At 32.4% G+C, this 15,996-nt stretch overlaps 4 protein-coding genes across 9 annotated transcripts in view; 2 read left to right on the top strand and 2 right to left on the bottom strand.

Annotated features, from left to right (window-relative positions):
- The window catches only part of LOC145935903 (receptor-type guanylate cyclase Gyc76C), a 101,911-nt gene extending 93,498 nt beyond the window's left edge, over window positions 1-8,413 (top strand). The window contains exons 7-20 of one of the 2 annotated variants that reach the window (XM_083037680.1): window positions 10-203; window positions 283-442; window positions 687-844; window positions 1,002-1,289; window positions 2,549-2,809; window positions 2,957-3,028; window positions 3,127-3,295; window positions 3,380-3,529; window positions 3,649-3,988; window positions 4,083-4,206; window positions 4,963-5,061; window positions 5,149-5,293; window positions 6,008-6,264; window positions 6,638-8,413. In XM_083037680.1, coding sequence (XP_082893806.1) covers window positions 10-203; window positions 283-442; window positions 687-844; window positions 1,002-1,289; window positions 2,549-2,809; window positions 2,957-3,028; window positions 3,127-3,295; window positions 3,380-3,529; window positions 3,649-3,988; window positions 4,083-4,206; window positions 4,963-5,061; window positions 5,149-5,293; window positions 6,008-6,264; window positions 6,638-7,522 — 3,302 coding nt within the window. In that variant the 3' untranslated portion in view covers window positions 7,523-8,413. The remainder of the gene's footprint in view (window positions 1-9; window positions 204-282; window positions 443-686; window positions 845-1,001; window positions 1,290-2,548; window positions 2,810-2,956; window positions 3,029-3,126; window positions 3,296-3,379; window positions 3,530-3,648; window positions 3,989-4,082; window positions 4,207-4,962; window positions 5,062-5,148; window positions 5,294-6,007; window positions 6,265-6,637) is intronic. The other variant, XM_083037681.1, reaches the window with a different exon arrangement.
- Window positions 8,414-8,619: 206 nt separating this feature from the next.
- Nd-b14 (NADH dehydrogenase (ubiquinone) B14 subunit) lies at window positions 8,620-10,212 on the bottom strand. Its single transcript, XM_083037683.1, has 3 exons — window positions 10,071-10,212; window positions 9,684-9,799; window positions 8,620-8,852 (listed from the first exon to the last, which is right to left on the bottom strand). The coding sequence occupies exons 1-3, from the start codon at window positions 10,207-10,209 to the stop codon at window positions 8,724-8,726; spliced, it is 384 nt and encodes a 127-aa protein (XP_082893809.1). The 5' UTR covers window positions 10,210-10,212; the 3' UTR covers window positions 8,620-8,723.
- Window positions 10,213-10,300: 88 nt separating this feature from the next.
- Rtcb (RtcB RNA ligase) lies at window positions 10,301-13,734 on the top strand. The gene is made up of 11 exons (XM_083037682.1): window positions 10,301-10,393; window positions 10,627-10,726; window positions 11,050-11,245; window positions 11,366-11,496; window positions 11,621-11,747; window positions 11,823-11,929; window positions 12,004-12,163; window positions 12,315-12,490; window positions 12,565-12,699; window positions 12,826-12,990; window positions 13,153-13,734. The coding sequence occupies exons 2-11, from the start codon at window positions 10,631-10,633 to the stop codon at window positions 13,378-13,380; spliced, it is 1,521 nt and encodes a 506-aa protein (XP_082893808.1). The 5' UTR covers window positions 10,301-10,393; window positions 10,627-10,630; the 3' UTR covers window positions 13,381-13,734.
- A 68-nt stretch (window positions 13,735-13,802) lies between these two features.
- Window positions 13,803-15,996, bottom strand: part of Dpy (fibrillin-like protein dumpy) — a 119,844-nt gene continuing 117,650 nt past the window's right edge. For all 5 annotated transcript variants that reach the window (XM_083037675.1, XM_083037679.1, XM_083037678.1 and 2 more), the window contains 2 exons: window positions 15,020-15,209; window positions 13,803-14,514 (listed from right to left, as the gene is read on the bottom strand). In XM_083037675.1, the coding sequence (XP_082893801.1) occupies window positions 14,276-14,514; window positions 15,020-15,209 (429 nt within the window). In that variant the 3' untranslated portion in view covers window positions 13,803-14,275. The remainder of the gene's footprint in view (window positions 14,515-15,019; window positions 15,210-15,996) is intronic.

The raw sequence follows: 15,996 nt of genomic DNA, 5'->3' as shown, positions 1-15,996 counted from the left end.
TTATTGCAGAGCCGGAGCACTTCGATACTCTAAAAAACTGCCTCGAGCCTAAGGACTTTTTGAAGAGGGCACGTTCGCTGATGGTCGTCGTATCGACGCCACCGATGAAGAATTACGAGGAATTCACTAAGAAGGTCGGGCAGTACAGTAGCAAAGAGCCTTTCAATTTCATAGTTCCCCATCTTCTGCGAAAGTATGAAAAGGTATTTTTAGATGCTAGCTCAACCGTAAAACGCCTCGTACCGCGTAATCTTTGTTACACGCTTAATCTCTTGGTTTCAGTACGTGTCCATTTACGCGGCGTATCTGTACGACTCTCTCAAGCTTTACGCGAGAGCCTTAGATCAGCTGATACGAGATCATCCGGATCGATCTGTCGAGGAACTCGCTAAAAATGGGACTCTTATAGTCGAGACGATTATCAAAAATCGTACATATCAAAGTAAGTACGTATAGTAATAACGTCTGATAAGTGTAATCTGTATCGATAGGATAATCTCGAGTGGTTCTTACAAACACTCGAGATCATCTAACACTAGACATATCGATGATAATATAAATGGAAATGACAATAAAAATCTCGAAAATGGATCAATATATAATTGAATTGGATCTCTTTTGCTTTTTTTAAACAGACGAAAATTGATGTGTAAACATTGTCTTACGAAAGTCTTTCTTTTTGCCAGGTGTGAGCGGGGCGACTATCAAGTTGGATCACGCTGGAGACTCGGAGGGCAATTTTTCGGTTCTTGCTCTGAAGAAAGATCCGTTCCATCGCCACAACTTTTCCTGCGACTATCAAATGTCGCCCGTGGGCCAGTTCCTGCAGCAGGGTGAAAATCTAGTGAGTGAGTTGTTTGTAGCATTTCGAGAAATATTTTTCGTGGCAGATCGAGGTAGGGAAAAAAAACAGTAGTGTTGCGCATTTAAACCTAGATCATGAAACTTGAACGCGCAACGACGAATGTATCGAATATACACGATATTATTGCGTGATACAGGTGTACAAACCTTGGGGCGCTATGGAATGGCCTAGTAAAACTAAACCGGAAGCAGAACCTGGTTGCGGTTTTCTCAATGAACATTGTCCGAAAGACGACACACATCTCCGCAGTATCATCGTCGCCGCGGTGCTGGCCGTCTTGCTATTCTGCGCTGCAGTGATCACTATGAGTATATACCGGAGATGGAAAATAGAACAGGAAATAGAGGGATTGCTTTGGAAAATTGATCCGAGCGAGATACACGGTTATCCTCATCTCGATAATTTGATGTCCTCCCCTAGTAAGGTGAGCAGATTATCGTAAAATAGATTATCTTAATAAGGCTCTTGGCTCCTCACCGACCATGTTGCAATTGTGACGTCAGAGGCGAGAAAACACACGCTAAAAATTCTTAGATGCCATTTCGAAAAAAAAGATATTTCGATGAAACAGCACTTCAGATGGCTTTAACACACTCTTAAACAGGGTGTATACTCCCGGGAAAAACCTTGAAAACCCGATATTCTCAGGGAATTTTTATTTATCTTAAAAAATCAGAGAATTCTCGTGAAATTAGATTGAAATTCAGGGAATTTTTTTTTTTTTAATTGCCTTTTTGATAATTTTACTATTATTTAACACTTAAGAAATATGTGTAACATATTTTTGCAATATTTAAGTTTTTTCAAAATGTGATTTTTTAAAATTAAAGATCTATTTTTCAAGATATCAAGATCTTATGTAAGTTTCATAGAAAATTTTTTTTAATAGATAATATTTAAATAAATTAGTACTTCTTCTTTATTTAATAAATAAATTAATAATCTAATAAATAATTTATTTTAATAAATTAGTATTTCTTAAGACATTTTAGACATTTATACTAAATTATTTTTTGTTTTATATATTTATCTTATATTTTTAGTGTTTAGATATAGTGATATATCGCACTTATTGTCCAAATTAATTTTACAATTAATAAATCAATATTAATACTAGAAAAACTGCACACTTGATAACTTTGCAATCGTATGAATGAAAACATTAGAAAGCGCATGCAACAAAGAAACTTATTTTAAAAAGATGCATTTACAAATTTTCTTATTTTACTTGGAATTTTAAATAAAAATATCTGGAAGATCAGGGAATTCTCAGGTAAATTTTTTACAATATTTGAGTAGACTCGGAAAGGAAAAATTATCCTTTTCCCTTTATAATCAATCAACAGTTGTAAAATGACCGTAATATGAGGCCCAGTCCGTCTAGTCTTTACATATGCGCAGTCATTCCGTATAACAAAGTCTGATATCACGATCATTTTACGGTTGTTGATTGATTTTAAAGGTGTGTTTCATCTGATATAGATGATGATCATGAAATAGAGTTTCATCAAAAATGGCATTAAGAATTTTCAGCGTGTGCTTTCTCGCCTCTGACGTCACAATCTAACATGACCGTAGCGAAGACCCAGGAGTCTTATAAGATAGACTTGACGAAGTGCTTCGTATATGGATGCACTCTCGATGCACGAATATAAATAGTAAATTGACACTTTTCGATTACAGTTAAGTTTAGTTAGTGCAATGTCCTATGAGTCGAGATGTGGCGGCCAAGTATTTGCGCAAACCGGGCATTACCACGGTGTAGTGGTGCGGATAAAGGAGTTGAAATTCTCGAAGAAAAAAGACATTTCACGGGACGTTATGAAGGAGATGCGCGTTCTCCGTGAAATTAGACATGGTAATCTCAACTCTTTCATCGGAGCGTGCGTGGAACCGATGAGGATATTGTTAATTACCGACTATTGTGCCAAAGGAAGTCTTTACGTACGTTTTAGCGTAATCACGGTGACATTATACTTTTATTTATAGTACAGTGTGTATTTTAAGTACATTCATTTCTAAGAAATTTAGACAATAAAATGATAAGATATTTGAATTACTTATATAAACGTGTATATTGTACTTTTTCAGGATATCATTGAAAACGAAGATATAAAATTAGATGATATGTTCATTGCATCGTTAGTTCACGATCTCATTAAGGTAAGTCCTCCTTGGAGAACGCACACACAGGAAAAATCAAATTATGAGGTGTAATATAAGGTGATTTTACATGTGTCTTTTATTACTCTGTTAAATAGGGTATGCTGTATATTCACGAGTCATCTTTGCTAGTCTGTCATGGTAATCTAAAGTCTTCCAATTGCGTCGTGACCTCACGCTGGGTGCTCCAAGTCTGCGATTTTGGTCTTCACGATATGCGTCATTGCGCCGAATCTGACAGCATCGGTGAACATCAGTATTATCGAAGTATGCGGATATTTTTATTCTTACACGACACACAAAGTATCGTGCATTTTTTGTTATTTAATCGAGTGTTCCATCTCATTTCAGGCTTGTTTTGGAAAGCGCCCGAGCTGCTAAGAAACCCGCATGCTTCGATTAGAGGCACTCAAGAGGGAGATATTTATTCTTTTGCCATTATTCTATACGAAATTCTTGGACGAAAGGGACCGTATGGAAATATAAATCTGGAACCCAAAGGTAATTGTAACAATATAAAAAATATTATATTTGTTTATAACGAGTGTGTTATTTGAGCGTCGTTTAATTATAAAGTCACGATAAAAGATAAATAAGATATTATTTCAATAACTTGACAGAAATCATAGATCGAGTGAAAAAGTTCCCGGAAGACGGTGAACCACCATTTAGGCCTAACTTAAACATACTTTCCGAGTCGAAAGCAAATTGCGCCGATTACGTCGTCGGTACTATTATGGACTGTTGGGCGGAAAGTCCGGAACTTAGACCAGATTTCAAAATGATAAGAACGAGATTGAAAAAGATGAAAGCTGGATGGCATCGAAATATAATGGATCAAATGATGAATATGATGGAGAAATATGCGAGCAACCTCGAAGATCTAGTCACCGAGCGTACGGGACTTCTTTTGGACGAAAAAAAGAAAACCGAGGATCTACTTCACAGAATGTTACCTAAGTGAGTAAGCTGACATGTTCGTCACCGAAATCTACATAGCATAGCTATAAAATGCATGCAAATGTGCACATTTACAAAACATTGTTTATTTTAGGCCCGTTGCGAATTGTTTAACAAACGGTATTGGAGTAGAACCGGAAGCTTTCGATTGGGTTACAATATACTTCAGCGATATCGTCGGTTTCACGGCGATGTCGGCAGAAAGCACGCCATTTCAGGTAATTTATTCAGGGTGTATACTCCTGGGAAAAATCTTGAAAACCTGGTATTTTCAGGGAATTCGATTGGGATTCAGGGAATCTTTTTTTAAATTGCCCTTTCAATAATTTTACTCTTATTTAGCACTTAAGAAATATATCTAACATGGACATATGTCTAACATATCTTTGCAATATTTAAGTTTTTTTAAAAATGTGATTTTTTAAATTGAAGATCTATTTTTCAAGATATCAAGATCTTATATATGTTGCATAGAAAATTGTTAATTTTTTTTAATAGGTAATATTTAAATAAATTAGTACTCCTTATTTATTTAATAAATAAATAAATAATTTAATAAATAATTTATTTAAACAAATTAGTATTCCTTAAGACATTCATACTAAATTATTTTTTGTTATATATATTTATCTTATATTTTTGCATATATTTTTAGTGTTTAGATATAGTGATATATCACACTTATTGTTCAAATTAATTTTACAATTAAGAAATCAATATTATATAAATGCTAGAAAAACTGCATTCTTAATAACTTTGGAATCGTATGAATAGAAAACATTATATAGAAAGCGCAAAGAAACTTATTTTAAAAAGCTGCATCTACAAATTTTCTTATTTTACCTGGAATTTTAAACGAAAATATCTGGAAGATCAGGGAATTCTCAGGGAAATTTTATTTTTATACGTTTATCTTATAATTAATAAACTGAAAATGACTTGCTTATATAATTAATAATTGATTATATCAACAGGTTGTAAATTTCTTGAATGATCTGTACACATTGTTCGACCGTATAATCAGAGGATACGAAGTATACAAGGTAGAAACGATCGGGGATGCTTACATGGTCGTAAGTAGCATTCTTAAAATTAATCAATCAATTATTATTACAAGAAACAAAATCACTTTATATGCTCAATATTCTTAAATTTTTAAGGTTTCCGGCCTTCCAATCAGAAATGGAGATCAGCATGCTGGGCAGGTAGCATCGATGTCGCTGGAATTACTTAACGCTGTTAAACATCACACAATACCTCATCGACCTCAAGAAACTCTCAAGCTACGTATTGGCATTCATACTGGTAAGAGATATTAGAAATAAATGTATATATAATATATATATAATATATATATATACATATGCATATATACGATCGACATATATACAGGGTGTCTCAAAAGTCCTGCCAATCAAATATCTCGAAAACAAAGGCTTTTTACAAAAAATGTTTTCAAATAAAAGTTATAATTATAAAATATCTTGTAAAATACAATTTAGTTTTCGATAATCTTACTTTTATGCATAAAATAATTAGGCAAATCAATTGGTGTAAAGAAAACGCATAGTTATTTTTAAGAAAATGTATACAATTTGCAACATATTTTTTCTTAAAAACAATTATGCGTTTTCTTTACACCAATTGATTTGTCTCATTATTCTGTGTATAAAAGTATTAAGGTAAGATTACTGAAAACTGAGTATTTTACAAGATATTTTGTATTTTATATTAAAATACAATTATAGTGTTTTGAAAAGCTCTTGAAATAAACTACATAAATATGTAATCAAAAATAGAGGTTTCTATTAAAAAATTTCAAAGTAAATTTTTTGTGGCCTTAATGCTATTTATAGTCACACTAATCTTACTACTTAATGCGCACTTAAAGCCCTACAATTTTTATTTAACAAATTTTTTTCAAAAAGCCTTTGTTTTCGAGATATTTAGCTGTTGCAGGACATTTGGGACACCCTGTATAATCGACACATTAATTGATGATAACAAACAAAATTATAGGTCCTGTGGTAGCCGGTGTTGTCGGTTTGACGATGCCTAGATATTGTTTATTCGGAGACACGGTTAATACAGCATCTCGCATGGAATCTACTGGAGAACCATTACGAATACACATTAGTAAGCAGTGTAAAGAAGCTCTAGATAAAATCGGAGGTTATCAGATTGAGGAACGCGGTTTTGTTGAAATGAAAGGAAAAGGAACAGTGAAGACGTATTGGCTCACAGGAGCTACTGTGACACACAGAAAAAATATAGAGGTTTGTAAATAAAAATTAGCAAAGTATATACAAGATGATATTTTACAAAAGCATATAATTGTACATAATAAAGATGTGTTGATAAATATAGAGATGATCTCGTTTCTTAGTAAACTCTTAAATTTTAAATAATTTTAATTTTATGTTAAATGTATATGCAAATAATAAATTAAAAATATATATTTTTAATTTATTAATGTAATATATAATATTGTTTACGTTCTTGAAGATTAATATGCGAATTTCTTCTAATGTTCAATAATTGTATCATCTCTATACATACACACTATCGCTATGGAAAAAATATATTTCAACTTGATTTTTATTGTCCATTTCCTTGCTTGAATAAAATTGGATTTTTATGTCTCCACAGAACTTTAACGAGGACGAAAATCTTCCACCGCTATTCTGTAGACCACGAAGAAGTCCAAAATTAAATCCAGACTCGCGATACGCATCGCTATTAGATGGATTAGGTGCCGGAAGTCGCAGGCAGTCAAGTGTACCGTATCCAATGGCCGATGACTCGTCTTCCCAGTGTGGTGGATCTAGTCCAGTTCCACGACCATTACACGCTCGCAAACTCGAGAAGTCCCCCCTGTCTCTAACCGAAAGCGCCTCGAAGACCACACTGGACAATATTTCAATTCAGGAAGAAGGTGCGCAGAGACATTTCAATGTCAAATCGGTCGACGATCTGTTCATAAACGCCGGGCCGAAATTTAGAAAAAATGCGCGTGCCTTGTCTACCATCGCATCCTCGTCGTCGAGCGACTATCCGTCTCAAACTGTCATACGCGAATCTCGCTCGTTGGACCCGATTCCCACTGATATATATAACAAACGTTTCGAATCGCCGAACTTCTGGAAGGAGAACGAGTGCACGGAGACCGATTCGAAAATGGACATTTCGGAGAAAATGCTGAACAATAATTATCCTAATGGCAATGTGATAATGATGCCTCACACTGATAATTCGCCAAATGAAGCAGATCCACTGTTAGACGGTGACGACAGTGAAGGCAAGAGGGAAATACGGGAGAAGCGTTCGCGCTCGCTGGATCAAGTGGTATCTGCATCTAGCATGGACAGTGTACCTGATAAAAAGTCTTCCGCGCGAAAGCTATTAGAAATTCCACCTGTTTCAACTATCATTCAGATGTTCAATGGTAACGGATTGCGGAACAGCAACCACTCTTTGAGGAGAGGAATAATATCAGGGTACGATAAGCAAAACGAGCGCGAAAGTGTGGTTTAGTATATATATATATATATATACATACACACATTCGACAAATATATTATTATTTTTTTAATTACGACAAATTGGTGGGTAGCAAGGAATAAGAAATCATGCGCAAAACTTGTGCGCTACCAGATGCATAACTATGTGAAGCATATTACGTTTACGAGTCATAAGCATGATTTATTGTTGCCATTTTTTTTTTTTTTTTTTTTCCCCCCTTTTCTTTTTTCTTAGCTTAGATATGTGCAATTTATGTATATGAAAGTTACCGACATACGCATTGTATATTTTTATTATCTAGGTATTTTATAACTTGTGTGTACTAAAAAAACGCGTGCATCGAGGCGATGCGGAAAACAACTTTTACATGATTTTACAGGATCTCTCTCCTGTCCTCTTCTCTTTATTAAGATTTTTAATTTGAATGTTACGATGGAAACAGCAAACTATTTTATAAAAAAATCATGACCAAAGTACACCACGGACATTTAGATTATTCGACGATTCATCTCGTTTATAATAATATGAAAAAGGAATTAGGATGGCATCGCATATAGTCGATGTCAGAATAGTTAAAAGACTTTTTGTTTCATAGGTAATTTCTATAGTTTTATTTTATATGAAAAAAAAAGATAAGGCAAAAAAAATAATTATTATTAAAATTATATAATAGAAATTTGTAAATTGCCTAATAAACGAAAAGTTTCTCAGCCGTTCCAATGTCGACTGTATATACACGCGCGTATAAATATGAAGCATGAATGTGTAAGAGAGACGTGTGTATATAATACATATAGCTTATATGTATATCTATAGTATCTTTAAGTCTATACTTGTTCATTGAAGGAAGCAAATTGTCCGTATGGCTGTGAGAAGTAAACTAGATTATTACCTAAGGTGCTTAGTAATATATCATGTTGTCAAATGTATATAACTAAAAAAATAATATATCAATGTAAAAATAAAATGTAAATTAAAAGAATTATTACCTTCTATAAAAGTCAATTAAAAATTCAACTTCTCAAGTTATTAACAATTTTCCACTAATATATCTGCTCACTTTTATTTCACAGATAATAATTATAACAGAAAATGTCCATCTACCCAAATCAGAGATGAAATTCTTATATATTTACATGTTATATATACATAAATTATTACAATCACATATTTCTATAATGCAATCATAAAGATTACGAATTAATGGCAGAAATTAATCTTGACCTCTAAGAAATTTTGACATGAAATCAGTTGGTTTCTTTTCCCATGTGTCCTTCCAATAATACATTACTTGTCCTTTAGGTTTCCAAACATTAGCTACTTCTTGCAGTTCCATTTGACCCTACTCAGATATATAATTTTATATTTAGTGTGACAAATATAAAATTAATTATCAACAGATGTGATAATTTTTGTATCATATATAGTACATCATATCAAATATATATATATATCATAATTATTACGTGTAAATAATTTATGTAACATAAAATTACATATTTAATTAACGAGAAATAGAGTTAAAAGCCAGATGTGATTAGCGTACACAAAATTTCCTGTTTATTAGATATTAAATACTAGAATCTTTAGACTTTGGCCTGCATTATAAGCTCACATTTATCTCTAGATGTACCTCTAAAGCTAGAGGTGTCTCTAAAGAGAGGCCTGTAATATGAGCTCACATCTATTTCTAGATGTACCTCTAAATGTACCACGATAAATGTGGCGATATTATGAGCGCACATCTATCTCTAGATGTGTCTCTAAACATGTCACGATAAATGTGGCGATATTATGAGCGCACATTTAGCGGCGCATCTACAAAGCTACTCTCGATAAATGTGCCCTTGGGTACATTTATTTGCGCCTCTAACTTTAGAGGCACATCTAAGAGATAGATGCGTGCCTCTAAAGTTAGAGGCGCAGATGAATGTATGACTAAAGTCAGTTTATCTGCGTCTCTAACTTTAGAGACACATCTAAGAGATAGATGTAAGCTCTAAATGTGCGATAAATATATGATTGATTTTAGATGTACATTTATCTGCGCCTCTAACTTTAGAGGTACATCTAGAGATAGATGCGAGCTCATAATACGGACCTTTGTTTTTTGAATATAAAATTACTAACATTTCTATTTGTAAAGATTCCCATATTTGACTTGTGTTCTTACCCTTATAATAAGCCGATCTATGATTCTTAAGTCAGTCACATAAGCGTGACGTTTGAACTCTTCACGTATCTTTTGCTTACACTCTGCTTCATTCTTGGGAATATCATAACTTAGCACTGTGAAAAGAAAAAAAGGGCATAAGAATGTAAAGTTCTAGAAACAAATATCAATAGAGAAATCTTTACATAAGAAGTTGTAAAAATAATGTGCAAGAGATGACAAGTTAAATTGTAAGATAACGATATAACATAACATAATGAAACAGATGCACTTATAAGATATTATTATTAAGATATCAAAGGTAAATGCCTGCACAAATATGACATAAGTGTTAAGTATAAAAAAACAAGAGCCTACACCGTATAACTACATATACAAATTACATACACGAGGTTGGCACCTGACGAATCCATGCTTTATACAATGTAAGCACTTTTCGACGCGCATCTTCTCTGTTGACAGATAAAATTGGTTTCACTTGACGAGCAACAGTTGCAGCTTGATTCGCCATTTTCCTAAATTTCATTTACTAACCTGGACCAAGCTAAACTAATCTCACACTGTAGTACTTACAGTCGATCTAGCAGGGATCCCACTGTAATTTGTATCGATATTAGATAACGTCTCGCAATCAGCTGATTTTACTCCGGTCTGTCAGGAAAACCGGTCGAATTATTGTTGCACATTGAGAAAGAATTATTCATTTAATTGTAAGTATCACATCCATATAATATCAGTATTTTCAGAATATATACATTATTGTTTTATTCTGTGCTTAAAATATTTTATTCACAGCTGTAAGTTTGAGAATCATTCAATATCTTATTTTTATATATAAATGTTGATATAAGTTTTTTATTTAATCAATATGTAGTAAATTATGTCTGTAACATACACATATTTTATAATATTTATATTTATATAGAATATATTTTATTTACAGAAAGATGGTTGTGAGACAATATCAAGAGGAGTTGAAATATTTGGAAAAAATAAACGAATGTTCTTGGAGAATTAAAAAAGGCTTTCAGCCTAATATGAATGTAATCTTTTTTTTCTATTGCATATACTATTGCGTAATATGAAACACAATATTTCATAAAACTTAATACTCTGTAATTATTGTTACTTATATTTATATTTATTTTATCTCACATACGAGCAAATTATAATTCAAGGTTGAAGGAGTGTTTTACGTGAACAATACATTGGAACGATTAATGTTCGAAGAGTTGCGCAATCTTTTTTTTTCTATTGCATACTATTGCGTAATATAAAACACAATATTTCATAAAACTTAATACTCTCTAATTATTGTTACTTATATTTATATTTATTTTATCTCACGAGCAAATTATAATTCAAGGTTGAAGGAGTGTTTTACGTGAACAATACATTGGAACGATTAATGTTCGAAGAGTTGCGCAATGCGTGTCGGCCAGGTACAATTGGAGGTTTCCTTCCTGGAATGAAACAGATCGCTAATGTTGCAGCTCTGCCTGGTATTGTATGGAGATCTGTCGGATTACCAGATGTACACTCTGGATATGGCTTTGCTATTGGTAGAGTATTATATCTTACATTGAAACATTTAGGATTTGAAGCAATTCACAATTATTAATTGTATCAATAATGAGTAAAATAACAGAATGATAATGTTGAATGGATATTATTGCATTTAGGTAATATGGCAGCATTTGACATGGATGACCCAAAATCAATTGTATCACCTGGCGGTGTTGGCTTTGATATAAATTGTGGTGTTCGTCTATTGCGAACAAATTTATACGAAAAAGATATTCTACCAGTAAAAGTAAATCTGCCATTCTTTATTTGTAACAATTTATTTTAACTTTGTGCATTGTAAAATAGTAGTGTAATGTGTATATATGTATACATATATTTGCATGTAATGATATAAAAATATGGACTTCTAGGAACAACTTGCGCAAAGCATGTTTGATCACATTCCAGTTGGTGTTGGATCTAAAGGAATTATACCAATGAATGCACGAGATCTAGAGGAGGCGTTAGAAATGGGAATGGATTGGTCTTTGAGGGAAGGTGAGAGAAGAAGTATTTTGATGAAATATGATGAAACGATTAAATACTAAACAATACGATATAAAATATCATTAGGTTACATTTGGGCTGAAGATAAGGAACACTGCGAAGAATATGGAAGAATGCTGAATGCTGATCCATCAAAAGTATCTATGAGAGCTAAAAAACGTGGACTTCCTCAAGTATATATTATTTAACAGACACTTAAGATTATTTTGTACAAAAATATGTGTATTACAATTATATCTTATATCAGTTAGGTACATTAGGAGCTGGAAATCATTACGCGGAGATTCAAGTGGTAGATGAAATATATGATAAGTGGGCTGCATGTAAAATGGGTATCGAAGAAAAAGGACAAATTTGTGTTATGATTCACTCAGGAAGTAGAGGATTCGGTCATCAAGTCGCTACAGGTTATTTTTTTAATTTCTCTAATAATCTGTTTCTAATTACATAAACTACACATTTCTCGTTTTACACATAAATCACATAAAACACTTGACATTTAAAAACTATGGCAAAAATGATATCATATTTTATAATAAAATAATTATAATATTTCAGATGCGCTTGTGCAAATGGAAAAGGCTATGAAACGTGATAAGATAGAAACCAACGATAGGCAGCTTGCATGTGCTCATATTAAATCTCAAGAAGGCCAAGATTATTTAAAAGCGATGGCAGCTGCTGCTAATTTTGCATGGGTTAACAGGAGTTCTATGACATTTCTTAGTCGACAGGTACCAAAAAGATATATATGAAAATATCATTTAATAAAGAACTTCGAAATAGTATACAATACATTTTTTAACAGGCATTTGCAAAACAATTCAACTCATCTCCTGATGATTTAGACATGCATGTTATTTATGATGTTTCTCACAATATCGCCAAAATAGAAGAACACATGGTTGATGGAAAACTGAAGACACTCTTAGTTCATAGAAAGGTATTTGTATTTACAATTGAATGATGATTTAATTTTGGTACAGATGCAACAATAATGTGTCATGCTAAAATATAACATGATACTTGTTTGTGTTACATACTTAATAAAAAAATATTCTGCTTGAAGGGATCAACAAGAGCGTTTCCACCACATCATCCTTTGATTCCTGTGGATTATCAATTGACAGGCCAACCAGTTTTAATTGGTGGTACTATGGGGACCTGCAGTTACGTTTTAACTGGTACAGAACAGGGTATGAAAGAAACATTTGGATCAACTTGTCATGGCGCTGTAAGTACACATGATTCTATCAATTTTTTATGTGTTATTTTTATTATTCTAATTTAAGTTTAAGTTTATAAATATATATTTATTTATTTATTTATTATAGAAAATAATGACGTATAAAGCTGTGTTCTTATATAAAAAATATATATATATATATATGTACAGGGTCGTGCTCTTTCAAGAGCAAAGTCACGTAGAAACTTGGATTATAAACAAGTTCTGGAAAAATTGGAAGAATTAGGAATATCGATTCGAGTTGCTTCACCGAAATTGGTTATGGAGGAAGCGCCGGAATCCTATAAAAATGTAACAGACGTTGTTAATACTTGTCACGCAGCTGGAATCTCTAAAAAATGCATTAAGCTCCGTCCGATTGCAGTCATTAAGGGATAATATATCTTGAGACAATATATTTTGATTGCTCTTTGGTTGACGACGTATTGCAGATGTTTGCCTAATGATATTTATTAGAGTTACGCGCGAAAATATCAGATAATTAAACTCACATTTGTTTTGTGTGAGAATATTTGTATAATACATTTTTTATATAAATTGTACAAGGATATTATCATGAGTTAAATAGTTATGCAAATTATCAGTAAACTTAATATCACATTTTTTTTATCTGATGTAATAAGGTTCCATATTATAAATTTACTGTAAAATGTATATCCAATAATCATTAAGATATCTTACTTTTTTATATATGCGGTATGAACGCAAACAATAATTACGAAATTCAACATCACATTTATACAAATCATATTGCATATAACAAATATATGTAGGATAAAGGAAATAAAAGTATCATAAAATTTTTAAAAATATTTCGTTAGCTTTTATTAGATAAAATGTACAATTACCTATTTTTCGCGATAAGAAAGCTATATTAAACTAATTCGTTGACTTTACACAGGAATTAAATTCGCAGCATTACATTTAACAAATCCTCCATTGACTAGAGAGAATAATACAGGAGAGATATATGAAGGGGGAGGAGGGGAATAATCCAGCATTTTTTAAAATTGCAAATAGATAATGGAAGCAAACCATCACCATAAATAATATGTATATAAAATGATTCTATATAACAGTGATCTATCGTTTGAACCCTTAAAAAGAGAATACGAAAAAATGAAATGATAGTCATTGGAGGAGTTGCGCACAGAAATACAAAACCGACCAATATATAGGACGAATGGTCTGAGATGCATTCCCTTAAAGATAGAATTATGGAGAATTTATATTATTTATATAAAATATTAATTATTATTCTAAGAGACTTTTCTTATGATAAGTGATAGTCAGGAGACGGTTCAGCCACAGATTCAGTAGTGAACAGGGGATTTGGGAACTCTGGTGGGTGTGGCAGTGGTCCAGCAGTCTTTGGCTGACGTCGATACGCCATAAGCCAGCATGACACAGCGATAGCTACGGCAACCAGTGCTAAGAGCGCCGTAATTATCAACGCTATGATAAAGCCGACCATAGAAACACAGATATCTTCTACTCTTTGTGCTGAAGGAGCTGAAAGAGATTGCGAAAAACAAAACGATATTATTTCGTTCCAATGTTATACACTTAGGCTCCTGGCTCCTCGCCGATCATGTTGGAATTGTGACGTCAGAGGCGAGAAAACACGCTAAAAATTCTTAGATGCTATTTTAAAACAGCACTTTAGATGACTTTAGCACACTTTTAAAATCTACACCTCAAAAACTATCCTTTTCTCTTTATAATCAATCAACAGCTGTAAAATGACTAATATGAGGCCCAGTCCGTCCTGGTCTTTGCACACGCAGTCATTCCGCATGACAAAGTCTGATCGTGATCATTTTACGGTTGTTGATTGATTTTAAAGCTAAAGTCATCTGAAATAGAGTTTCATCGAAATATCTTTTCATTTAAAAATTGCATCTAAGAATTTTCAGCGTGTGCTTTCTCGCCTCTGACGTCACAATCTAACATGACCGCGGCGAGGACCCAGAAGCCTTAATCGCTATAACTTCTCTACATGTTCTTTTTGCATTACCTTCAGCTGGATCTGCTGTATACCTCTCCTCTCTCCTTTCCAGAGTGAATATCAAATTTGATTGAATTGTTATCTCTTCGCGAAGTTGACCTTCGTATCCATCGGATATACTTAGAGACGTGTCATTGATCTCGGAATCAACGTCTCGACGACGACGACGACCGAAGGCGTCATAGCCGCGACAGTTTACCTAGATTGGAAGAGACAGATTTTTTATTCAAGGTGTCTACTCAAATTTTGTAAAAACATTCTCTGAGAATTCCCTGATCTTCCAGGTATTTTCGTTTAAAATTCCAGATCAATTAAGAAAATTTGTAGATGCAGATTTTTAATATAAGTTTCTTTGTTGAATGCGCTTTCTAATGTGTTTTCTACTCATACGATTGCAAAGTTATCAAGAGTGTAATTTTTCTAGCATTTAATATTGATTTATTAATTATAAAATTAATTTGGACAAAAACAAAATACGATATATCACTATATCTAAACGCTAAAAATATATGCAAAAATATAAAACAAAAATAATTTATTATAAACGTCTTAAAAAATACTAATTTATTTAAATTAATTATTTATTTAATTATTATTTATTCGTTTATTAAATTATTAAATTATTATTTATTAAATTTTTTATATATTAAATAAATGAAGAGTACTAATTTATTTAAATATTACCTATTAAAAATTTTCTATTTTCTGAAACTTATATACAATTTCTTAAAGATATAAAATTTCTTAAAACTTAAAGAAAATTGTGATACTAAAAATAGATCGTCAATAAAAAAAATCACGTGAAATTTAAATAATAACTTAATATATATGTTAAACCTATATTTCTGAAGTTTTAACAAAATAAAATTATCAAAGACAGATTTTTAAAAAATTCCTTGAATCCCAATCAAATTCCATGAGAATTCCCTGATTTTTCAAGATAGAACAAAATTCCCTGAGAATACCAAGTTTTCAAAATTTTTCCC

Source organism: Prenolepis imparis, unplaced genomic scaffold (assembly GCF_030444845.1).
Source record: "Prenolepis imparis isolate NDT839.2.m4 unplaced genomic scaffold, iyPreImpa1.0 SCAF_5, whole genome shotgun sequence".
NCBI lineage: Eukaryota > Metazoa > Arthropoda > Insecta > Hymenoptera > Formicidae > Prenolepis > Prenolepis imparis.
Note: the sequence above shows the minus strand (reverse complement) of the source record. Positions and strands in the feature narration are given on the sequence as shown.

What these genes read in the sequence shown, in the direction of transcription:
- Rtcb (XM_083037682.1), top strand. Translation starts at nt 10,631, where the DNA reads ATGGTTGTGAGACAATATCAAGAGGAGTTGAAATATTTGGAAAAAATA. An exon ending in TGGATATGGCTTTGCTATTG is followed by an intron (nt 11,246 to 11,365) that starts GTAGAGTATTAT and finishes TATTGCATTTAG; the next exon opens with GTAATATGGCAGCATTTGAC. An exon ending in CACTCTTAGTTCATAGAAAG is followed by an intron (nt 12,700 to 12,825) that starts GTATTTGTATTT and finishes TTCTGCTTGAAG; the next exon opens with GGATCAACAAGAGCGTTTCC.
- Nd-b14 (XM_083037683.1), bottom strand. Translation starts at nt 10,209, where the DNA reads ATGAAATTTAGGAAAATGGCGAATCAAGCTGCAACTGTTGCTCGTCAA. An exon ending in TCGTCAGGTGCCAACCTCGT is followed by an intron (nt 9,800 to 10,070) that starts GTATGTAATTTG and finishes TTCTTTTCACAG; the next exon opens with TGCTAAGTTATGATATTCCC. An exon ending in TAGATCGGCTTATTATAAGG is followed by an intron (nt 8,853 to 9,683) that starts GTAAGAACACAA and finishes ATATCTGAGTAG; the next exon opens with GGTCAAATGGAACTGCAAGA.